At 53.3% G+C, this 24,249-nt stretch overlaps 2 protein-coding genes across 2 annotated transcripts in view; one reads left to right on the forward strand and one right to left on the reverse strand.

Moving 5' to 3' along the window:
• The window catches only part of PPAT (phosphoribosyl pyrophosphate amidotransferase), a 53,009-nt gene extending 31,993 nt beyond the window's left edge, over positions 1–21,016 (reverse strand). Inside the window, exon 1 of the mRNA XM_064149337.1 lies at positions 20,479–21,016. Coding sequence (XP_064005407.1) covers positions 20,479–20,606 — 128 coding nt within the window. The 5' untranslated portion in view covers positions 20,607–21,016. The remainder of the gene's footprint in view (positions 1–20,478) is intronic.
• The window catches only part of PAICS (phosphoribosylaminoimidazole carboxylase and phosphoribosylaminoimidazolesuccinocarboxamide synthase), a 43,416-nt gene that overhangs the window by 13,383 nt on the left and 5,784 nt on the right, over positions 1–24,249 (forward strand). The window contains exons 6-12 of the mRNA XM_064149336.1: positions 3,707–3,793; positions 7,620–7,691; positions 8,399–8,800; positions 10,876–10,941; positions 11,990–12,180; positions 21,231–21,279; positions 21,868–22,065. Of these exons, the coding sequence (XP_064005406.1) occupies positions 3,707–3,793; positions 7,620–7,691; positions 8,399–8,800; positions 10,876–10,941; positions 11,990–12,180; positions 21,231–21,279; positions 21,868–22,065 (1,065 nt within the window). The remainder of the gene's footprint in view (positions 1–3,706; positions 3,794–7,619; positions 7,692–8,398; positions 8,801–10,875; positions 10,942–11,989; positions 12,181–21,230; positions 21,280–21,867; positions 22,066–24,249) is intronic.

A 24,249-nucleotide genomic window follows, 5' to 3' on the forward strand; every position in this document is an offset into this window, starting at 1 on the left:
TCAGTCAATCCTGACTTTGCTTTCTGACTGCAGGATGGCCACTGGCTATGACAGCTGTTGGGTTAAATCTGAAGTGCCAGGGAACAGCAGTGGAGCTGAGAACAACATTCTAAGGAATGCTAATAGCCATGTTCTTAAAACACACCCATGGCAAGTACTTTCCTTCAGACAAATGACTTCCATAGAAGGGTTGAGGTTGGAAGGGACCTCAAAGCTCAGCCAGTCCCAACCCCCTGACATAGGCAGGGACAGCTCCCACTAGAACAGGTTGCTCAAGGACTCATCCAACCTGGCCTTGAACACCTCCAGGGAGGTGGTGGAGCACAGAATTACTCAATGTGATCTTCGATTCGAAGATCACATTGAGTAATTCTGTGCTCCACCACCCCCCTGGGCAACCTGTGCCAGTGTCTCACCACCCTCAATGTTAAGAACCCTTTCCTAACATCCAGCTCCAATCTCCCCTCTACCAGTTCAAACCCATTCCTCCACCTCCTGTCATTACAAGGCCTTGTCAATAGTCCCTCCCCAGTCCTCCTGAACGCCACTTCAGATATTGAAAGGCCACTCCAAGGTCTCCTCCAAGCCTTCTCTTCTCCAGGCTGCAGAGTCCCTTGTCATTAATGTTTAGGATTTTGGTGTCCCACATACTTTAGTCTGTGTCCCTCTGAGAAGAAATCTGGAGTAAGTCTTGGCCCTGCCAAGATACATCCCTTTTAAAGAAGTCTGTTGTTCAAAGGTAAGGTTTTCAGTGGGTGCCTACTGGAGTGCTTATGCTGGCTTGAATGCTGACTGCTCTGTGTGTGTATAGATAGAAAGTCAGAAGAGAAGCTTTTCATCCATAGGACCCAGGCTGGTGTGAAGTAGTGTTTCAGAGAAGTGCAAAATCTACAGAATAGAACAACAGAACAGAGTAGAATAGAATAGGATAGAATAGAGATAGTACAGGATAGGATAGAAGAGAACAGATCAGGATAGGATAGGATAGGATAGGATAGGATAGGATAGAATAGAATCAAGCAGGTTGGAAGAGACATCCAAGCTCACCCAGCCCTGCCCAACCAACCAGACCATGGCACTAAGTGCCCCAGCCAGGCTTGGGGCACAGCCACTCCACCACCTCCCTGGGCAGCCCATTCCAGTGCCAATCACTCTCTCTGACAACAACTTCCTAACAACATCCAGCCTAGACCTGCCCTGGCACAGCTCCAGCCTCTGTCCCCTTCTTCTGGTGCTGGCTGCCTGGCAGCAGAGCCCAACCCCACCTGGCTACAGCCTCCCTGCAGCCAGCTGCAGACAGCAATGAGCTCTGCCCTGAGCCTCCTCTGCTGCAGGCTGCACACCCCCAGCTCCCTCAGCCTCTCCTCACAGGGCTGTGCTCCAGGCCCCTCCCCAGCCTTGCTGCCCTTCTCTCCACACCTTCCAGCACCTCAACATCTCTCTTGATTATTCAAGGCACAGTTGGGCTGCAGACACAGACTTCCAGCTGGGCATCCAAGCTGTGTGCATCCAGACTCAACTGCACGACAGAGACGGCAGCAACTCTGCACGCTGCTGGAGAGTAAAGCCAGGCCATGCACTGAGGAGTTTCCTCAGCTTTGACACTTCCCACTCCCCTTTCATAAAACACAAGACATGCATCAGAGTAAGGATTAGGAGACAAATTACTCATCCTGGCTTCTGAGCCAGAAAACAGCATAAACAGGAGTGGTGGCAGAGTGCCAGAAGAGAGCTGGGCTCGTATTGGTCTGCGTGGGTAAAAGGCAAGCCTGTGACAGCATTGCTCTGGTGGCCTTGTGAGCAGTGCCTCAACCACAAAGCAGAGGTTAGACATATTTGCTGGCAGCTGCCTGTAGCTGCACTGACAATGCAGAGGGAGCCACTGCGTTGTAGCCCTGCCAGAAACTGTTGATGGTTTGTCCTGCTTGGCTCAGTCTTGCTCTCCTCGTGCCCTCCCTCCAGAAAACTCTGAACAGTGGCTTAGGGAGAAAACAACCCCCCCCCACATTCTTGGCTCACTTGGGAGAGCAACCCAAAAGGGCACATGATGCAGGTCACAGCGTAAAGAACATCTGATGCAGGCAAGGCCATATTGATCTGGGGGTAATTTTTAATGAAAGCCTCCAGCTTCTGCTTTATTGCTCAACTCTGAAGTCCATTCTTGAATGGACTGAGAACAGGCTGTGGGCCAGAGACTGTTGTCATCAGTCCACTGTATGGCCTTCACCATTTAATCTCTGCACAGCTGTGTCCTCACCTGAAAACGAGCATCAGAAAGACGCCACTTGCATCATCCACCTGTCCATCTGTCCGCCCCAGGGCGGAGGGTGGAGTTCTCCCTTAAACACCAGAGGGCCAATGGCAGAGGAGTGAAGGTCTCCTCCCTGTGGAGGGCAGCCCAGGGACACCTCTGTCACTGTGCCCTCCAGTCTGATGTAAATCGCTGGTAAGCTGCCGCCGCTGGGATGCTTTCAGGGCAAGCATTTAGTACTTTGTCCTCATGGTGCAGGCTGACAGCCTTGCAGCTCAGCCAGCCAGGCACAGCACCCTGGTGCAGCACAGGATCACAGAATCCTACGACCAAGCAGGTTGGAAGGGACCTCCAAGCTCATCCAGCCCAACCTAGCACCCAGCCCTGCCCAACCAACCAGACCATGGCACTAAGTGCCCCAGCCAGGCTTGGCTGCAACACCTCCAGCCACGGCCACTCCACCACCTCCCTGGGCAGCCCATTCCAGTGCCAATCACTCTCTCTGCCAGGAACTTCCTCCTCATATCCAGCCCAGACCTGCCCTGGCACAGCTCCAGGCTGTGTCCCCTTCTTCTGTTGCTGGCTGCCTGGCAGCAGAGCCCAACCCCACCTGGCTACAGCCTCCCTGCAGGCAGCTGCAGGCAGCAATGAGCTCTGCCCTGAGCCTCCTCTGCTGCAGGCTGCACACCCCCAGCTCCCTCAGCCTCTCCTCACAGGGCTGTGCTCCAGGCCCCTCCCCAGCCTTGCTGCCCTTCTCTCCACACCTTCCAGCACCTCAGCATCTCTCTTCAATTCAGGAGCCCACAACTGGACACAGCACTCCAGGGCTGGCCTGAGCAGTGCTGAGCACAGGGGCACAAGAACCTCCCTTGTCCTGCTGCCCACACTGCTCCTGAGCCAGCCCAGGATGTCATTGGCTCTCTGTCCACCTGGGCACACTGCTGCCTCCTCTTCAGCTCCTCTCTCCCAGCACCCCCAGGGGCCTTTGTGCCTGGCATCAGGACCCTTAGCCCTTTCTGGGCTGATTTAGTATCTGCTGGCTTCAGTCACCTGGGACTCTTTCCATTTTCTCAGGACACGTTGAAGCAGCCCTTACGAAAGCCACCGCCTTGCTTGCCCTGCTGCATGGAGCTGCACCAGTTACCACCCACCTGACAACCACCATCAGCAAACCATTCTACAGATTCTGACCTAGCTCTTAATAAGTAAAGAATGTGCATATTTAATCCATGAATTGTTATGCTGCAGCTGTAACCTCTCGTCCTGAGTTTACTTTACTACACATGTGCACACACTTTGCTCTGAAGCTCTCTGCTGCAGAGCAATGGCAGCTTTCATGTGTTACCAGAATAGGCCTTTAATGAGTGGCCTTCTGAAGCTGGTGATTGTCAAGACATAACTGAAGACCTGTTTAGATAATAAGGAGTCTGTCATTTCATCCTTTTTTCCCCACAGAAATCCTTGAAGCTGAGGGAGACTTTGCTAATTCCACCGCAGCAGCTCTGGAAGCTACTCAAGTAAAGAAGGAGACAATTGAAATAGGTAGGTGAAGCCTGTGTCTTCCTGCATGTAACAGCACCTAAAGATGTATGGGGAACTGCAGACTGACAAGGTTTGCTGTCTGGTCCCACACACCTCTGCTTTACAAAGCAAATCTGTACAAACACTTCTTTCTCCTTCCCCCTCTTAACACCAGGATCTCTTTTGCCAGCCAACACACTCTTGTTATGCTAGATGTGATACAGCTGCACCTGATTGTGGCACCACTGCTACTCTTTTCACACACAGGTGGTAAAAAGGATGAGCTGGAGAGCTAACCACTGAACATGTTATACCTCATCTGTCTTTTGAAACTGCTTTGTGGCAGTGCATTTAGTTTCAGACTCTTCACTATCAAACCACTGCCATACATGTTCTGATTTATTTACAAGCAAAACTGCGATCTGAGCCTAAGCAATACGTAGAAGGCATACAGCCAGTGACAGATGTTCAGGAGGAGATTCACTGTCTTTTAAACACTGAAATGTCACAAAACACACTGTATCATTCTAGGGGAAAGAAAGCACAGAAACCATGAGAGGTCATGGAAAAAAAGTCATCAGAGGAAATAACTTTACTGTAGTGCTGTTGGTACCCAGGAGTTAATGGAAAGAATGAAACATTCTCTTGGAATGGTTCTCTGAGCAGAGACTATTTGACCTTTTACAATGAGAGTGTCTACCCTAGGAATGTTCCTCCTCCATGCATCAGTATTGCTGTGCTGATAGGCAAAAGCTTCCTTCTGGGTACTCCTATTACCTGGAGTCTGGGTGCTGAGATGAGACACTCTACCCAACACAGCTTTTACAACTGTTTGCACAGCATGACCCCGATTATGAAAGCCAACTGTAATGAGGCTGACACTGAGGACATCAGAACATCTCCACCACAGCAATGACACAGGCATAGGTTACACTGAGGATAAAAGCAAAGCTGAGTCCCTGGAAGTTCAGAGACATAGCAAGGCCACAGCAATGCAAAGAGAAGAGTCGACACACACTGACACAGAATCCAGCGTCATGCACACGCAGTGACTGCCCTGGACATGCAGATTTCCTGTTCCTGCCAGGCCATAGGCTACTGAGCAGAGCAATCACACAAGTCAAAGGCACAGAAAGAGGTTAGAGGGCCAGCATGGTTGGGAGAATGAGAGAGTGATGAAAGCCATGGGCTTTTGTGTAGGAGTCTGAAAGAATACAATAAAATCCTGTAAGAGCCCAGGAGGAGACCGACTGCATTCAGAGGAGTGTGAGCAGCAGGGCAAGAGAGGGGATTCTGCCCCTCTGCTCTTCGGAGATCCTCACCTCCAATCCTGCCTCCAGCGCTTCTGGCCCCAGCAGGAGGAGGACACAGAGCTGCTGGAGGGAGGCCAGAGGAAGCCACAAGGTGCTGCAAGGGCTGGAGCAGCTCTGCTGTGAGCACAGCCTCAGGGAGCTGGGGGGGTGCAGCCTGCAGGGGAGAAGGCTCCAGGGGCACCTCAGAGCTGCCTGCTCAGAGCTGCCTGCCCAGAGCTGAAGGCAGCCTGCAGGAAGGCTGCAGAGGGACTTTGCATCAGGGGCTCTAGAGACAGCCCAAGGGGCAATGGTTTGGAGCTGAGGCAGAGCAGGCTGAGAGTGGAGCTGAGGAAGGAGTTGCTGAGTGTGAGGGTGCTGAGAGTGTGTCCCAGGCTGCCCAGGGAGGCTGTGGCTGCCTCCTTGCTGGGGGTGCTGCAGGCCAGGCTGGATGAGGCCTTGAGCAGCTGAGTGTAGCTGAGAGGTGTCCCTGGGCATGGTGTGGAGGTTGGGGGAGCTGAGCTCTGAGGTCTTTGCCAGCTTGAGCCATTCTGTGATTCCAGCCCACAGCAGCTGCCAGTGTTGAAGCAATATGTAAGAGTTTTCTTAAGTGTCATGGCATGGCCTGTTCATGAAAAAACACTTCCCTACCCCGCAGCACACCAAGTAAATTACACACCCATGCTTAGGAGAGTAATTTCTGACTCCAGGTTTTCCTTAGGTATAAAATTTACTCCTGCATGTGGCTTATGATAAACAAGTGGGCTGCTCAGGGAGGTGGTGGAGTGGCCGTGGCTGGAGGTGTTGCAGCCAAGCCTGGCTGGGGCACTTAGTGCCATGGTCTGGTTGGTTGGGCAGGGCTGGGTGCTAGGTTGGGCTGGCTGAGCTTGGAGCTCTCTGCCAACCTGCTTGACTCTACGATTCTAAGTGTTTGGCAAATCACTCAAGAGGAAAGAAGTTCCAAAGCAGGTACAAATGCCAGGCGCTGCTCTGTGCACACTAGCGAGTGGCTTTAGACAAAGCACTTGGGGTGGGCCTGCTGATGGACCAACAATCTCTCCTTCCAAGAGACTAAAGCATGCACTCACTTCACAACCATCTAAACAGTACTGACTGCTACCCTCTACCAAAACTCTGCTCAGGATGATGAGCTGGTTGATGAGATGCCCTGCCAAAGTTAAGAGAACTAATACTCCTCTCCCAGTCCAGAAAGCAGTTCCACACAGAAATGAACTTTCACCCTCGGAGAAGTCCAAGCATGAGGCAGTGATGGCAGTCAGCAGGGCTGGTGCATAGACTACTCCAAGATTCCTGAGGTTTTCTGAGTCCTCTTTTTGAAGAGAATAGTTTTCAGGCTGTGCAGGAGTGCAAAGCTGTTAGAACCTCAGCTCTGCAGAAGGCAAAAACCCTGCCATGGAGACCTGCAGAGAAATCCTACAGTGATGTTTCTATCTTGTTAGAGATGGAATTTTGAAGAGAACTCAGATGCAGGTAGAATAAAAAGTAGCTCCTCTGTCTCCTCTGTTTTGTCATTTAAGCCACATAGAATAGGGTTGGATCCAGAGCCACCCTCATGCACTGAATGTGCAGCTGAAGTTGCAGCTAAAGATGTCCACAGGAGCATTACTGGTTTGGTTTCCACTTTTTCTTCTGCTTGTGTTGTCTCCATCTGCATCACAAAGGCTCAGTAGCACAGGTGAGCACATGTGAATGCTCTCAGCTGTCTGCTGAAGGAATGCAGGAGTATGCAACCTTCCCCACAAAGCCTAACTACCCTCCCAGCACCTGGGCAAGGCACACCTCAAAGCCTGCCTTTGAAACTCACTGCAGCACCTTCCTACAGTGGACTCTGAGCCACCTGTGGTTTGTGTGTGGTAAAAAGGAGTCCTGAATAGAGGAGAACAAGTAGGGATAAGCAGCAAAAGCGTGTCCTCAGTTTCCTGCTGCTGTAACAGACAGGACATGTCCCAAATTGCTGAGGGAAGCTCCCCCCCAGCAGTAGGAAATGCCTCTCACCCTGCCTCAGCACACCCCAGCTGCCTGCACTGGGGCACAGTGGTCTCCTGGGGCCCAAGTCCCTGCTCATCAGCACTGCAGCATGCAGGAGCCCATGCAGGGACAGGCTGCAGCCTGAGCCCTCCTTGGCATGAGTGAACCCAGACACTTGCCATCACAAATGGCACCAGAGCTTCACCAAGCCTGCCCTGCCCTGCCCAGGCTGCCGGCAGGCAGACCTGTGCTGATCAGTGTGTACAAGCATGTTATGGAAATCAACTTACACATGAGATACAAACTAGCCAAGCATGCCTCTGTGTTCAGTCAAGCATTTTACAGCTGTGCTGCACCCACAGCTACGTTTTAGGGAATGCTGAGGAGCAAAGGGATATGGCTTGAGAGAAAGGGCAATAAATGAACTGGATTCAGGCAGGCATACGGCAGGAGGCTTGGTGTAACTAACGGGGGACAGCGTTTTCACTTGCAGATAGGTGTTGCCAGAGAGGCTGAGAGTACTCTCAGTGTCTTTGTCTAAGCCTGTATGTAAATCTGTGTTTGCACAGATGATGACTCCACAAGCACTACCTCAGAAGACAGACCCTGCACACCAGTAGCAAAGCAGGTGGTTGGTACAGGTGAGTACTCTGAAACACAACCATGGTGATTCAGTGCCAGAGCTGGAGCAACCTGATCTCTGCTGCCAGCACAGCTCCACTCTTCTGACTCCAGTTTAGCTTTGTCTCAAAAATTAAGTTTCATGGCTCCATCCCCTGCCATGAGCAAAACCTGCATGAGAGCTGCACTTGGGCTTTGCATTCTCTCTACACTTCCCTGAAGAGCAGCATCTGCCTGCTTCTGAATATGTAGGTAGGATTTTTCCTGGTGAATCCCCAGGAGCATTTTCATTTGCATATTTTGCCTTCCCACTCTAATTAGAACCTGGAAAACCACTTTCTTATTGCTGCTGATGGCTTTCCTGCATAGAGCCCTTGGATGCATCCATCTTTAATCTGACAGCGGCAACAAAACGGCAGGGACAAAAGACAGGCTTACCTTTAGGTGCCTTGAAGAAACAAGATTTCACCTGCTACACATTTTGCCTACTTAGGCATGTGTGGATGTTAACTTTGTACAGTTAAAAGACTGTCACAGGGGGGAATGGTTTGAAGCTGAGGCAGAGCAGGGTTGGACTGGATCTGAGAAGAAGTTCTTCAGTGTGAGAGTGGTGAGACTGGAATAGGCTGCCCAGGGAGGCTGTGGGTTACCAGTCAGTAGCTACAATTCGACTTCAGTGGCAGGATATTCAGCAATATTCAGCTGTCCTTTCCTTTCTGCTTTCCAGACCATCAGATCCCCTTGGAGGAAGCACAAAATCACTTCAAAGTTGTTACAGTGAGCGACAGCGGAGCGGGGAAGCACTGGAGCGATAACGAAGTCAGAGCGCTGATAAACATATGGTCAGATGACAAGATCCAGCAGATGCTTGAAGGGGCCACGAGAAACAAGGAAATCTTTGAGGAGATTGCCAGGAGGTTAATGAGACGTGGCATAGACAGGGACTGGAAACAGTGTCGCACCAAGTACAAGAACCTGAAGTACGAGTACCGCGCGCTGCAGAAGGAGAACGAGCACCTTGGCAATCCCAGGAGGAAAATGAGGTTTTATGATGAGGTTGACTGTATCTTAAGAAGGCAGCCCCTGGGTCCCTCAGGCTGGGGATGTGAAAGCTCAAGTCTCCTACCAGGTATTAAAGGCTTTGGTGATGTGATTGAAATGAAACTTAAAAGTTGCCAACTGAGGCATGCCGCAGGGGGGAAGCGCAGTGAGAACTGGGTGGGAAAAGAGCTGCAGAACCTGCATGGTCATGGAGGTGACAGCACTCACTGAACAGGAGTGGTCTTTGGAGGGTTTCACAAGTAAGAAGATGGACAAAACATGGAAGCACCTGAAGTGTTCGGCGGCACTGGGAAATCTTTGTGCTCAGGAGAGCTTAAGTGAGACCCAGGGAAACGGTGCTGCAGAACATGGCAGGGTCTCCAGGTGACCCAGTGGGCATGTCCAGGCCAGGGGGGAGAGCTGCCAGCTCACACCAGTTAGCACTGCACCAACCTGCAACATCCAAGCCAAGTGCAGGGCCTGCAACACAGCAAACCTAATTCATCCCATTCACACCGAGAGACAGAAGTGCAGGAGGGCAGTGATGCTGATCTGAGCTCTTGTAATTACTGCTTTAGTTTTGCTTAAGCAGGACCAGTTTCCTAAATAGACTTTGCTTCATTTTAGCATCAACAGACCTGATCTAGGAGCCACACAGCTAGCCTTGTGTCTGCTCTGTTGTGAGGGCTCTCATGTCTGGCCCACTGCTCCAGCTCTCAGGGCCACCTGTCCCTGCTGCAGGCAGAGCAGATGCTCTCGTAGAAGCAAGTTAACTGCAGCATAGAGCTCAGTGAGCCCTTAACTCAGAACTCATATATGGAGTCATAACTCAGAAGTAATTCTGATTTGCTCAATATGTTAAATAATTTGCAATGTTACAAATGTTAGTTGAGAACTGGAAGCATTTGGGCAGCAGAGGCCAGATGGGCAGCTTGAGCAAAAGCTGCTGGAGCCATCCTTCAGCCAGCTGTCCTCAGCCAGCAGTCAGAGCCCTCATGCGGTGATCAGGGGCACCATGTGTGCCTTTGCAGCCCAGTGTGCTCCTGCAGCCCACAGAGCCAAGCAGAGCCTGGGCTGCAGCCAGAGCAGTGTGGGCAGCAGGGCCAGGGAAGGGATCCTGCCCCTCTGCTCCACACTGCTGAGACCCCACCTGGAGTGCTGCATCCAGTGCTGGAGCCCCTGGGACAAGAGGGATGTGGAGGAGCTGGAAGGTGTCCAGAGAAGGGCCACGAGCATGAGCAGAGGGCTGGAGCTGCTCTGCTGTGAGGAGAGACTGAGGGAGTTGGGGCTGTGCAGGCTGGAGAGGAGAAGGCTCCCAGGTGACCTTCTTGTGGCCTTCCAGGATCTGAAGTAGGCTATGAGAAAGCTGGGGAGGGACTTTTGAGGCTGTGAGGGAGTGGCAGGAGTGGGGGGAATGGAACCAAGCTAGAAATGGGGAGATTCAGACTGGATGTTAGGAAGAAGTTGTTCAACATGAGGGTGCTGAGAGCCTGGCAGGGGTTGTCCAGGGAGGTGGTGGAAGCCTCATCCCTCAAGATGTTTAAGGGCAGGCTGGATGAGGCTGTGGACAGCCTGATCTAGTGTGTGGTGTTCCTGGCCATGGCAGGGGGGATGGAACTGGCTGATCCTTGTGGTGCCTTCCAATCCTGACTGATTCTATGTGGCCATGCCCTTAGTTGAGGCTGGAATCCACACACCCATGACATGACACCACAGCCTCTCACCTGCCCCACTCTTGTGCTCAGTCAAGTTCTTAAGACAGACAGTTCCTTCAACATGCAGACACCAAAGATGTTGCTGCTCATTTCTGCTCTCCATGAATGGAATTTGTCAGCACCAGGAATACTGGAGCCAACCTGCCCCTTTTACATTTAGCCTGCTGGAAAAGGACTCTATCTGTGCTGTGAATGCTGACTCACAGGGGACAGCAAACCAATAACCTTTCAGAAAACAAGCTTTAGTTATTAAGCTGTTTGAGGCATCTGCCAAAATGAATGTGTCCTCACCATGATTTGCTGTGCCAGCCCAGCACCTAACTGTTCTAGGAGACTCTCATTGCTTGGGATTCCTTCTCCCAGTGAATTTGCTTTGAGAACATAAAGGTTTTTGGTGTGTTTGAGAACCTCTGCCAAATATTTAGTCACCTTGCTTTTCTCTTCTAAGTGTCAGTGGGAGATGTTCCAGCAAACACAGGACCCTTGGGCATCAAGAGAAAAACATGGAATGATGGTAAGAGCCCCTTTTTAAAGCATCTCTACACTGTCATCAAACTGGATGCTAGATGCTAGCTTCCAGCGCTCAGGCAGTTCAAATGGTGCCTTGGAACTTAACAGAAAGCTCCAAACTAACATTCTCTCACCCTCAGTGATCTGCAAAACAAGAGTCCTGATAAAAAGCTGGGTGTAAGGCACAGAGTCATGTCTTCATGTCAGTCCTCATCCCTAGTATCAACAAGGTAAACATCAGGAACTACTTCTTTGATGTACATGAATCAAGTGCAAGGAAAAGATGAAAAGAATTTTAAAGGAGTTCTTAATTAACTGTGTTGCTCAGGAGAAAAGAGGGACAATATCATAACTGTGGCTGTGGTTTCTTCTGTCCCACTACGTGGAGGGGGAGTGACATGTTTAAACGTGAGCTGTAGTGCCTCATGTGTAGTGGCTAACATGCTGCACCAGAGCAGACAGGCTAAGGCAGCTAGCCCAAAGAGGAGGTAAGCTACAGAAGCACTGAGGGAGAAAAAGGAAGGCTTGGATAGCAGCATGCAGGCTGCTATAGCAAAGGTCAGGAGCTTATTTTGCTTCCTGGCAGTGCTGTCAGGCTGCAAATGATCATGAAGTCCAAAGAGGGATGATAAACCTTAAGATTGTAGGATGCTTATCCCTACTTCTCATGCTAAAGTGATGTCTTATTTACAGGCAGAGGAACACAAACAGATCCAAACCCCACAGTGCCTCTGCACTCAGCCTGCTCCAGTCACCATGACAGCTAACTAACTAACAGCACTGTGGGACTAAATGGTCAGTTGCATTTATGGTCTCTTAGCTAAGCACATCGGGCAGGAGGCAGCAGCTAAGCAAAGCTGAAGCTTTCAACTGAGAGTGAATTTTACAAGGTCTGCTTGGTTCCTCCTTGCTGTTACACAACGACCCCTTACACAACTGCAGGCAGTGCCTGCCAGAAGAGCCTAACAAAGGGACAGCCTGAGGAAAAGGTAGCATGAGCTAACCTTCAGTGGCAGCAGCTCACTGACCACCTGCTCTGCTTCTGTCCACAGAGGTGTCACCTGTTCCACTCAAGAAGAGTGCTTCTGAAAACACCATTCTCCACTTCCAGAAACTGTTAACAGAGAGAGTGCACACAGTGACGGAAGGCAAAAAGTTACTGTTAGAAAGGCTGTGCAAGCAGGAAGAGATGCAAGACCCCTCCAGAGCACAGCTGTATGCTGACCCAGCAGCCACACAACAGGTTGGTTTCATCAACTTTCTATCACATTAGCATGCAGAGATTCTCTAAGATAGTAAGAATGGAATGTAGGTCACCCACATGAGTGCATGCTTGCTCCCCTTTCAGTCACTTAAACCAAACCAAGGCATGAGTTCCCATCACAGTGCCTGACTACAAGCCTTTAGCAGTGCCATCAGTCAGTCTAATAAACCATGTGACCCCTGCCTACATGCCTTGGCTCACCAACACACCCTCAACAGGCCTAACTGAAAGAAAAGAACACTTTGATCAAAGAAAACCTCTGCAGTTAAAATTTCCTCCCATCACTTCCAATTACCATCTCTAGGACCCTCCTGGCAAGTTAGTCCTCTGCAATTAACCAAACGGTTGAAGCTGTGAGAGAACTTCTTTGTGCTTAGGCAAGGCTGGTGGGGGAAGCACAACATTTAATTCCTCCTCCTAGCCTCAGCACTCAGCTGTGCTGGGGCAGGGGCCCATCCCCATATGCCCACTGAAGGTATGGTGCTGCTCAGCAATGAGCCAGAAAGAAAGTACACAAAGTTGATGCCCACCTGGAATGGGCATGTGTAGGTCCTGGTCCCTGTTCTGTACTTGGAAAGAGATCTAACTGGGCAACCTGATCTAGCTGAGGATGCCTCTGCTTCCTGCAGAGGGGCTTGGACTGGATGACCTTCAGAGGTCCCTTCCAACCCAGAGCGTTCTGTGATTCGGTCTAGTACCAAATGAAGCACAGAAAACATGGGAAGGGTGCAGGGAACAATGGTATGAGAAGTGGCAAAGGCCAGGCCAGAGCTAACCTTTACTCTGCAAAACCCTAGTAGTCACTACTTGTGGTTGTGTAAGTGCTCTGCAGCCTACCCTGCCTGCAAGGCATGCATTTCCAGGGTTTTCCTTCCAGTGCATTCAAGCAGAACAACTCCTTTCTGGATCTCAGTCATGTTTGGGCAGAGCCCTACAAAGCCCTGCCAAAGCTAAGTCAGTTCTGGGCACACACGAGGGCATGACCGAAGTCAGCCAGTAAAGCCCTCACTGCAGCAGCAGCCTCTGGGTTTAGTTATACACAGAGGCCTAAATTCCTCCCAGGTTCCTCCTCCTCAGATCTTACACACAAATGTTACTGGACATAGTGCTTGATTCTTGTTCTGAGGTTAATTATGTTGATTCTTTTATGAGAGATGTTACAAAGATTTCCACCAAGGTAGGTTTTATCTACTACCATTTGAGTATCATTTTTAAAGCCATCCTGAGAAGTCAGAGAAAGATCCCTAGAAGATCCCAGCTGCAGACCTTGCTATTCCCAGCAGTATCAAAAGCACAACTTACCCCTTCCACACGTGAAGTAACTTGGGGTTTTCACCACAAAAACGTGTGATCCAGCCCTGGTTCACTCTGTTAGGTTTACACAGCCTCCCTCCACTTAGATTTGGATTAAGCCTTGCTAAATTTAGATGTGAAAACACTATGGGTCACTTCCACATCCAGCTCTGCCTGCTCTGCTCCCTGAGGGCAAGGCTGAGGCCAATGTGTTAACTCATTGCAACAAGATCCCCTTTTCTCCACACTACTCTGACCAACCTGATGCCCTTACACACCAGTCAAGCTTAACTAACCTGACACAAAACTAGTCCAGTCAGGGGTGAAAAAAGGCACATGGCTTTCCGTGGGAGTTGAAGCAGCACAGAGTAAGCTCTCAGCTGTGCTTGGCCTAACTGAGCAGTTCCAAGTTAGTTTAGTTGCAGTGTGACTGCCCTGAAAGAGAGGCTGACCTGAGGGAGGCAGTTAGCAGTGCAAAGTCAAAGTGCACTTCAAACTGAGTGATGCACAAGGACCACAACCACTGCAAAGCTTTGCTCTCCTCATTCAGCTCAGTGTCCCCCACCAAAATCTGCCCAAAGAACAGCCTCCCTTGGAGTGGGATTCCACTTCTGCTCTGCTTTGTGACTGCAGAGCACAGCCTGCTTTCAGTAACTGTTTTGTCAATCAGCTCTCTTCTTTCCTGCTGCTCACACCTCTTTTTGGTCAAAGGTGGTATGGGGCATTTCACAGAATCACAGAACCAAGCAGGTTGGCAGAGAGCTCTAAGCTCAGCCAGCCCAACCTAGCACCCAGCCCTGTCCAACCAACCAGACCATGGCACTAAGTGCCCCAGCCAGGCTTGGCTGCAACACCTCCAGCCACAGCCACTCCACCACCTCCCTGGGCAGCCCATTCCAATGCCAATCACTCTCTCTGACAACAACTTCCTAACAACATCCAGCCTAGACCTGCCCTGGCACAGCTCCAGGCTGTGTCCCCTTCTTCTGGTGCTGGCTGCCTGGCAGCAGAGCCCAACCCCACCTGGCTACAGCCTCCCTGCAGGCAGCTGCAGGCAGCAATCAGCTCTGCCCTGAGCCTCCTCTGCTGCAGGCTGCACACCCCCAGCTCCCTCAGCCTCTCCTCACAGGGCTGTGCTCCAGGCCCCTCCCCAGCCTTGCTGCCCTTCTCTCCACACCTTCCAGCACCTCAATAGCTCTCTTGAATGGAGGAGCCCACAACTGGACACAGTTGGCATCATCTAATAGTTCTGTGTTCCTCCCATTCACACAGGTAACAGTTTAAAGCTGGAGGATGCTGGGATAGATAAAGTCACCAAGACAACCTTTCTTCACTGCAGCTGTAGCTATGATTCCCATCCCTTGGAGACAAAACAAGAAGTTGCCCACATAGAGTCTCAGCTGTATAGAACTTTGGTCTGCTCCTTTCGCCAGCATCTCCCAGGGGAGTGACAATGGCCAAGCAGGATGTTGATAGAGTGAAGGGTTCCTCAAAGAAGTCCCTTCCAAAGTAGCAGTAGTGAATGCAACTCACCCTTCCAGTGTGTCCTGAGCTCATCTGTTACATTTAGCCTAGGCACACTGATGGGCAGGGTGAATGGAACTTGGGAAACCATCTGACACGTGCTCAGTGGTTATGTCTGAGAGCCCTGAGGACTCAGAAGGTTTAGGAGAGGCCTTCTTAGACAGATCTTTGGGCATTCAGAGCGCTGTGAGGGCAAATCTCTCTCCTCCCCAGTTTGCAAAGGGCACTGCTGGTATTTCTGAGGGGTAGCAGGTAGATAAATGGAGATCCCCACTCTGCCCTATACTAAAGAGTTCCATTCTCCTCTAAAGCAGACTCCTTCTCTGACTGCTGGGTCACTCTGCATGTCTCTGAGAGGGCTGTCACCACGGGAGGCCTTCTGAATGCTCTACTTAGATTATTTCCTCCTCACCAAATCATATCTGGGCCAGGTGCATGGAGAATGAGCTTCAGGGAACACACACAAGCACTGTCAGCATCCCAGCCTGCTTAAAAGACTCTTCCTTCAGACTCAACCCTTTGCCCTTTGTTCCTCCTGCAGTAGCAAACTCTCCTTTGTGCTGGCACAAGCATTCATGGGGCTAGGTGGTTAACCAGCTGACAGAACTGCTTTAAGTTAAGCTAACAAGAAGCCCCTTCCCAACAACACAGCTGTTTTTCCCCAAGTTCAAGGAAAGCAGTGTAAGACCTGGCAGAAAGAGCAGCCAGGACAGTCTGGACTGACCTACCCAGCATGAACCTCCTTTGCTCCCTCCACGCCCAGGCTGGGATGCGAAGCACAGGCAGCCCAGCCACCAGCACAGGGCTGTGACCACCACTGCAGAGCTGCAGTGTGCCTACCAGAGTAACCTAATGACAGTCCAGGTGAGGAAGGCCACCAGCCTCAGCCCACCTCTGTGGCTAGGCTCATGTCCTGGGCAGTCTGCTGGCTGTCTCTGGAATGCCCTTTGGGCACCACTTCCCTTCTGGGTTTTGCACTGCTCCTCGCTGGCCTCACTGCAGTTGACTCCTCTACGTGCAGAGGTGAAAGCAGAGCCCGAGGTGCAGTTTGTACAGGTACACTGAAGAGATCTGAGCTCTGCTGGAGTGGAAGTCTGGCTCCCCTCTGCTTTCCAGAAGGCAGCAGGCAGGAACCTGAGCCCTGCAGGAAATGATGTAAAGCTAGCAGCAGGCAAAACAGCTCCCCACAGCCAAAAGGTCTCACTCCTCCTCCCTTCCTGCAGGAGGAGCTTTGTGGCACACAAGGGACAGGGCTGCCAGCACCCAGCAACACATCTTGGCCCATAAACCAAGAGAGACCTAAAAGCAGTACCCACATTCACTCAGTGCCTCTGAGAGTAGCCCAGAGTGCTTGCCCAGCACATACAGTACCACACAGACATCCAAGCAGTGGCTGGACAAACATCTTAGCTACTCTGCTCCACAGGGAATGTATCTGGGAATCTGGTGCATTACCAGGTCTGCCATCTGCACAGTCAGCATTCTACACTGCACTCCTTGCATCTGGGGTGCCATGAAGCTTTTTCAGGTGAAATGAAGAGGGCAGTGTGTCACAGCCCAAATGATCAGGACCACTGCCTGTGACACGTCCCCATGTTCCTCCCAAAGCTCCATCCAAACACCAGTGCCATTGCAAGCTCCCTGCATGCAGGGTTCACAGACAGGATATGAAGAGCTTGGTAACAGCCCTTGGAAAAGAAAGATCTGCCTTGTAGCCAAGGCACTGCATGTGAAATGTGGATGAACACTTTCACTGTGCTTCCTGAGTGTAGGGATTTGGCCAGTGGGGAGCAACCAGGCACTGCAGTAAGCTGGAAGAGGAGCAAACATTGCTGACTTACACCGGTCATTACTTAGGTTCTGCTGTGTGAGGGTTAAGAGTGGACAGTCATTGGGAAGCTATCAAAACCCCATGCTGGCCAAGCCTCCACTCTAGATTGACTCTGATGCTCCTAACAGATCCCATAGACTGACCCAGCTGAGCTGGGACCAAGAGTTGGTCCCAGGAGCTGAGACCTGACTTGACAGGACTTGACGTGATCAGGAGAAGCCTTTAAAAGACCTTCCCTGCATGCCAGTGCAAAGCTGGATGCATTCAGGCTTCAGCACACAGCACTGCTGCCAAAAACATTTCCCAGGCAATTCTGCCCAAAGTTAACAGACATCAGACTTGTCCCAGAACAGACTTTGTAGATTGTCCTGGTCAAGGCCTCAAATGACGTTTAATAGATTTGTAACTCAGAGGACTCCTCCTCCCTCCCTCCCTTCCCACCCCCTGAGAGCAGGCCCTCTCCTCAGCACCATGCCCTCTCCTCAGCACCATGCCCTCTCCTCAGCACCATGCCCTCTCCTCAGCACCATGCTCTCTCCATGCCCTGGCTTTGTTTTGGCATGCTGACAGTGCATCACAGAATCACAGAATCACAGAACCAAGCAGGCTGGAAGAGAGCTCCAAGCTCAGCCAGCCCAACCTAGCACCCAGCCCTGCCCAACCAACCAGACCATGGCACTAAGTGCCCCAGCCAGGCTTGGCTTCAACACCTCCAGCCACAGCCACTCCACCACCTCCCTGGGCATCCCATTCCAATGCCAATCACTCTCTCTGCCAACAACTTCCTCCTCACATCCAGCCTAGACCTGCCCAGGCACAGCTCCAGGCTGTGTCCCCTCGTTCTGGTGCTGGCTGCCTGGCAGCAGAGCCCAACCCCACCTGGCTACAGCCTCCCTGCAGGCAGCTGCAGGCAGCAATGAGCTCTGCTCTTTTCTTTTGTCCCTGCTTACAAACACACACTGATGTCTGACACAGTGGAACAAGTGAGAACCACACTCAAGCACACACTGTTGAATTCAGGCTTCACTATCTTGGTGGCTGGGCACAGGCTGCACTTTCAGCTTTTCCCTCACAGCTCCCCCTCACTGAAGTAAACTCCTGCAGTGCTTTTTTAGCACTGCGACACAAACCAGCAGCTCCACTTAGGCTGCTTATCAGGAACAGGGAAGTCCTCCACCTTGCCACAGCCAGCTACAGCAGAACAAAAAGCACCAAGAGTTTGTGCTCTGTGTTTTTGTGGCATGTAACAAACACTCTGGGTCTCCAAGAACACAGATTTCAAAGATGAGAGCCTGCAACGTGTTCCCCACGGCTGCCTCTGCCTTGTGGGTCACTTGCCTCAAAAATGCAGGTCGTACACTGAACATTCTGGGGTCTTTTAAACCTCAGATCCACTAAGGGCTGCAGTCTGTCACTTGATTTCTTGCACAGGACTAACCTGCACAGAAGAGAACACACCTGGGAGTGTCTAAGTCACTACCTACAGGTTCTTACCAGTTTGAAGGTGGCCACCCTGTTAGTGATTTAGATCTAGCTGTCCTACACCCCCCAGGAGGAAAACCACAGAGGTTAAGGAGAAAGGTGAAGGAAATGGGATCACAAACACCCCAGCTAGCTGACAGAATTTTATTGAGTGCTTGCAAAGGTAAATCTCATTGGCCAGACTGCTTCACTTTACAGCTGCAATGATGTTTATGGCTGAGAAAGCATCCCTTAGGAATTCTGACAGCTACTGAGTTAGAAGATCAGGCTCAGAGACTAGTGCATGTATGCCTTTGGGTGTGCATCTTCCTGCACACCCTGTGAATTGCTTACACTTTCAATCACAACCTAAGGATTACAGCTGCAGTTGTGCCCTTCAGGGGCTGTCTGCTATTAAAGAGCTCCTGGAAATCAGATATACTTGTCAGGTGTCCATCAGGAAGGAAGGAAAGAAAGAAAGAAAGAAAGAAAGAAAGAAAGAAAGAAAGAAAGAAAGAAAGAAAGAAAGAAAGAAAGAAAGAAAGAAAGAAAGAAAGAAAGAAAGAAAGAAAGAAAGAAAGAAAGAAAGAAAGAAAGAAAAGTGCACTGAAAAGTGATGAAATATAAGGTTGCAGTGACACTTGTAGGATGCAAAGTAATAGCAATATATCATTTTATTTCCAACTCCAAAACTCCAGTCCAGCACTGTAACTGTGGAAGCATAAATGAGGGAAGAGGTTTTTTTTTCCCCAGCCTCTTCACAGAACAGTGCTGCAGCCTAGAACTGATTACATGGCTCTTTTCCCCAGATTCTGCACCCCACTGGCAGCATTCTGATGGACACTGGCAAATATATAGTTGTGAAGGATACACCTGCAGGCCAAGGGCAATTATTAGCATGCAAAAGGCATGCAGGGATGCAGCATTTTACCAGGAAAGCTCTGTGAAACTCAGCTGTAATAAACAAAACCACTGAGAGGTCTCTACAGCTAGTCCAAAACAATTTTGGAGCAAGCTTTCCATGCCTGTGGCTTCAAAATGTTGCAAGAGCATGCTTTTGTCTGCTCAGGGCACGTGTATTGGAGCTCACCTCCCCAGAGTGTCAGGCATGCCATTCCTTAGTGCCCTTGGCGCAAAGCGGCAGGGGAGCTCCGTGCCTAGGTGTCTGCACCAGAGAAAGCCTTGCATGAACCACAACCCTAGCATGCTGGTGTCTGGCTGTGCATGTGCCCCCTGCAGCAGCAGGCACCCTTCTGACACCGCTGACAACACGAACTGTGTGTCAGTGCACAGCGCTACTGCTTTGAACGACGGCAGCAGGCAACCCCAAACTCCAGTGCGCGGCTCTGCAGCCGCATGGCTCTCAGGGTCTGGGCTGTCCGGCATCGCCCCAGGCATCTCAGGTACGGGAGGAGTTTGGTGCTCGATCTGCGTAACTGTGGCTGGCTGCTGGAAGCCTAAACATGGGTCGGAACCGCTCCGTTTCGGTGGTGCTGACTTGTGCGAGTGACACTTGAACATCAGCATCCGAGCACGCTGCGAGTGACAGGCGGAGCTGGCCGCGCCGCGGTCAGGAAGTCAGCGCCCGTGCGACACCGGCGCGGCAGGCCGGCTGGGGCGGGACGGGGCGGGACGGGACGGGACGGGGCGGCGGGCGCAGCGCCGAGCGCATCCCTGCTGCCCGGCCACGCCGCGCTCTCCGCGCATGGAGGCCCCAGGGCAGCGCGGACCGTGCGCACGCCCGGCCCGGCGGCACGGCCTCCGGCGGTGGCCGACAGCGAGGGGGCGGATGTGACTTAAGGCGAGATACAGCCGAGGTCCTAAGCACGTCTGGGCTCTGCTTCATCGGCGGGATCGGCCCGGTAGGGCGGGAGGCGGCTAGGCGGCGGTGGCCCCTCGCCACCGGGATGCTGCCGCGGCTCCCCGCCGGCGCGGAGCGAGAGGAAGGGACGGGACGCGGCGGGGCGGGCAGGCCCCCGTCCGGCCGCGCCGCTCCCCAGCCAGCCAGCTCTTCCCCCGCCGCCGGCAGCGAGCCCGGGCCCTGCCGGCTACACGTGCCGCCCGTGGGGAGCCGCCGCGGCCCGGCCCACCGCGGAGCAGCCGCTCTCGGACGGCGTCCCCGTGCGGCCCGACCCCGACCGCCCCCGTCCGCCCCACCGCCCCCTTACCTGTGCTGCAGCCCCACCAGCCCCAGCGTGATGACATGGGGCACGTCCAGCTCCGTGGGCCACACGCCGGAGGCGATGCAGCCGAACACGCCGCACTCCTCCCGGATGCCCAGCTCCTCCAGCTCCATGGCGCGGGCACCACGTGGCGGCGGCCCCGCTGCTGCTGCCGGCGCTGCTCGCGGTGCCGATCCCGGTGCCGGTCCTGGTCCCTGTCCCGGCCCCGCTGCGGCGACTCCCGCGCCCTGCCGTCGGCGCCGCGCTCAGCCAACAGCGCCGCGCTGCGCGGGGCCGCCGGTAGCCTGCCGGCGCGGCCTCCCTCATTTACATACGAGAGGGACGCCCCCGGTCCCCACGCCGCCGCCTCGCCCGGGCGCGCCCCGCCCCCGCCTCCCGCCTCGCTCACAGCCCTGGACCCGCTGCCCCCGCCGGGGTGCAACAGGCCGAAGGGGTCGGTCCGGGGGTGGTGTTTGCCCGTGGGGTGCGGGGAGCCGGGGGCCGGGCGCGGCGCGGCGCCGGCATTGGCCGGGAAGCGGGGCCGGGGCCGTGTTTGCGCGGGGTGCGAGGGGGTGGCGGCCGGCCGCGGTTCGCCCGGGGGCTCGGCGGGGCGGAGAGGGGCGCGGGCCGGCCCCGCCGCGGCGGGCAGCGATTGGCGGGCGGCACCGCAGCCCCGCCTGCCCGCCCTGCCGCCAGCCCCTTCTTACCCGGGCGGCGGGGCTCGGCCGCGTGTGCTCAGTCTCCGTTCTCTGCCCTAGGTGTCCGCGCCCGCTCCCGCCGCTGTCGCCATGGCCCCCGCAGCATCAGGTAACAGCCCGCGGCGGGGCGAGCCGCGGTCCTGGGGCGCTGCGGGGAGGCGGTAACGCTGAGGGGGCCGAGGGTCGCCGCTTCCCGGGGGCCGCTGCCGGCTCGGCAGGGTTCGGGGGTGTGCGAGCGGCCTTCGTCCCCGAGAAGTTGTCACTGCTTTCGAGCATTAGTTAATTAGCGTGGGTGGCGGCCCCGAGCCTGGGGGGCACGGCCAGCCCCGAGCCTGGGGGGCAGGCCGCGAGGGATGGGGCAGCGCTCGGCAGCGTCGCGCCTGAGCCGCGCGGGGGATGCTCCGCCGGCCCGCGGGCTGCAAGCCCCAACGCGTCCGGCCGGAGCGGAGCGGCTGCAGGCGGCCGCCGAGCCCCAAGGCGGGCGGCCAGAGCGGAGCGGCTGCAGGCGGCGGGTCCCTCGTGGCGCAGCGCGGGCAGGCCGAGGGGGCAGTGCCCGCAGCCTGGAGCGCTGCTGCGGGGCTCTCGCGTCCCGTGCACCGCAAGCCGGCGGAGCTTTGCAGGCGGCTGCAGCGGGACGCCAACTCGGAGGAGGCTTGCTTTACATCAGTTCGAGCCGAACTTTTTCTTTCTTCTTCAGACCTGAAACTTGGTAAAAAAGTTAACGAAGGCAAAACGAAAGAGGTGTACGAGCTGCCAGACATGCCGGGCTGCGTCCTCATGCAGTCCAAGGACCAAATCACGGCGGGGAACGCAGCCAGGAAGGACCGGATGGAAGGCAAAGCTGCCATTTCCAACGCCACAACCAGCTGCGTGTTTCAGCTGCTGCAGGAAGCTGGTATGCACTGCAAGCGGTAGCAGGGGCCGTTACAGACCGAATCGCTTCTCTGTGTCCCTCTATCCAGCCCTGAGGCCCTGGCGGACTTTTTGAGTGCCTCCTGTGTTAGTTTTATCTACCCTCTGGTACTACAGAGCTGGGCGAGCAGCTTGTTCGTTTGGGCCGTGAGTCTGCTGCCGTTTCCTCTGCCTGTTTGAACACACCCCTCGTCCTCCCCTTGCTTTTGTCAGTGCCCTCCTACCCCCACGCCCCCTTGCCTGTACTGCCGGGCCGGGTGCAGCCTGCCTCGCTGCATCTGCCAGCAGAGAAGTTGCTGCTAGCCGGTGCCACTGCCAGGCAACGTCTGGTGACACTTGTGGAGGTTAAAGGAGAAAACAGGATCTTTTTACACTGTCCTTTACCTTTCCCCTCCCAACTGCCCGCGTCAAATCCCCATCAGGTTGTGTTTGCTTCAGAGGACTGGATTAGGTGCTTGTGCTGGTCAGTGGTGAATGCATCAGGAACTTAATGCTTACCTTAAAAGATTCCAGACATTTCTAATGCTAGAAGCCAGCTTTCCTGGAGACCATAACTCGCTCCAGAAGCTTTGCCCCACACTTCCAAAGATGAAGCTCTGAGAAAGCATCTTAAAGTGTCTCTGGTTGAGAAGCTTCCAAGTTGCAATGAGGGGTTTGCTCTGGGGAGTTTCCAGCTTGAGTCTGCAAACAGGCCCAGAACAGGCAGCACTAAACTTGGTGCAGACCACTGGGAGCTGTGTGCTCAGAGCATTTAGAGGCATCCACACACAGATTGCTCAGAGGGCTGGCTGGGCTGGTCTAAAAGTTGAATCATCTGTTAGGAAGTGCGGTAACAGCTCTCAGCAGCCAAACAGTACCTTCCTGGTGTGCTGCAAGGATGGGGAAGAGAAAGCTGTGGAGGTGCCTCTGCCTGTCTCAGCAGTAGCTAAGAGAATATTTAATGTCCTACAGACTTTAAACATGAAGCAGCCTTTCAGAACCCCTTACCTGGCTCATAGGCAGTGACTCCAGGTGCTGTGGAAAAATACTCAACCTACAGCTGGATTGTGACTGAACAAAGGGACTTTCAGGGCTCTTCTCCAGCTGGCTGCTTTGGCTCAATTGCAGATAATGCCTTATCGTGGAAGCAGCTTGTTTGCTTTGTGCAGCCCTTCTGAACCTGCTCTGCCAAAGGAGATGATTTACAAAGGTCTGTTAAAGTTTCTGGCCCTGGTATGAGTGGGGCTCGTGTCTGCCCTTTATCAGTGTAGCTGTGTGCTTTTGGAGTGCAGGAGTAAAGCAGGCAGGGCCCTTAATACCTGCCTTTGGAAGTGACTGCAGTTGATTAAATCATTCTGCCCTTGAGGGCAGTGCGACAACATCAGAAGGGTCAGTGTGATGCTGTGTGTGAAGACTTCTGTTCTGCTCCCAGAGCCACACAAGCAGAGCTGAGCTGTGTCTTTGTTTGAGTGGATGAAGCTCCTCTGTCTGCTGCTTCTGGCAGGTGCCAGTTGGCCTTGGCAGTGGAGACCCTCAGGTGACACTGGACGAAGCCACTTTGCACCCAGTGCCTGCCCGTGCATGTTGGCTGTCCCTGTTTCAGTAGGGGCTCACCTGGGGATTCCCTAAGCAGGTTGCCTTGCTGTACAGCTCTCCTGTGTGCTTCTGAGTCTCAGTGCTCTGTGCCTAACAAATCCCTAAGATCCAGGGCCCTAGTAGATGTTACAGGAGCATGAAGTCATCATTTTCCCTTTTCCCCACCTTTTTTAAAGTACAAATTTCCACTCTCCCCAGCTCCTTTGGGAGCCTCCCAGTTACTGCTCCACTGAAAAGTGTGATTTGGGTACTTGGTTACTGCTACCTTGTGCTTAAACAAGCCACTGTGTGGGGTAGAACGGGTTATTTTAAAAGCTTTGTGACTAAAATCCTTTGCAAGAGCAGGATTTCTGAGCAGAGCATAAGGCTCTGAGCTACAAGTAAGTAACTTGTGCAAGATAGCTGCATTGATTGCTTCTGCAGGGGCAGGGGGCTTGAAATACCCTGAAGAGACTCAGTGTGTCCCTGGAGCTCAGAGGAGAGCAAGATTCAGTTGTACTTAAAGATGAGCAAGCTGATCTAGTTGAAGATGTCCCTGCTCACAGGGGGGTTGGACGAGGTGACCTTTGAAGGCCTCTGCAATTCACAGCCT

Source organism: Pogoniulus pusillus, chromosome 9 (genome assembly GCF_015220805.1).
Source record: "Pogoniulus pusillus isolate bPogPus1 chromosome 9, bPogPus1.pri, whole genome shotgun sequence".
Classification (NCBI taxonomy): Eukaryota; Metazoa; Chordata; class Aves; order Piciformes; family Lybiidae; genus Pogoniulus; species Pogoniulus pusillus.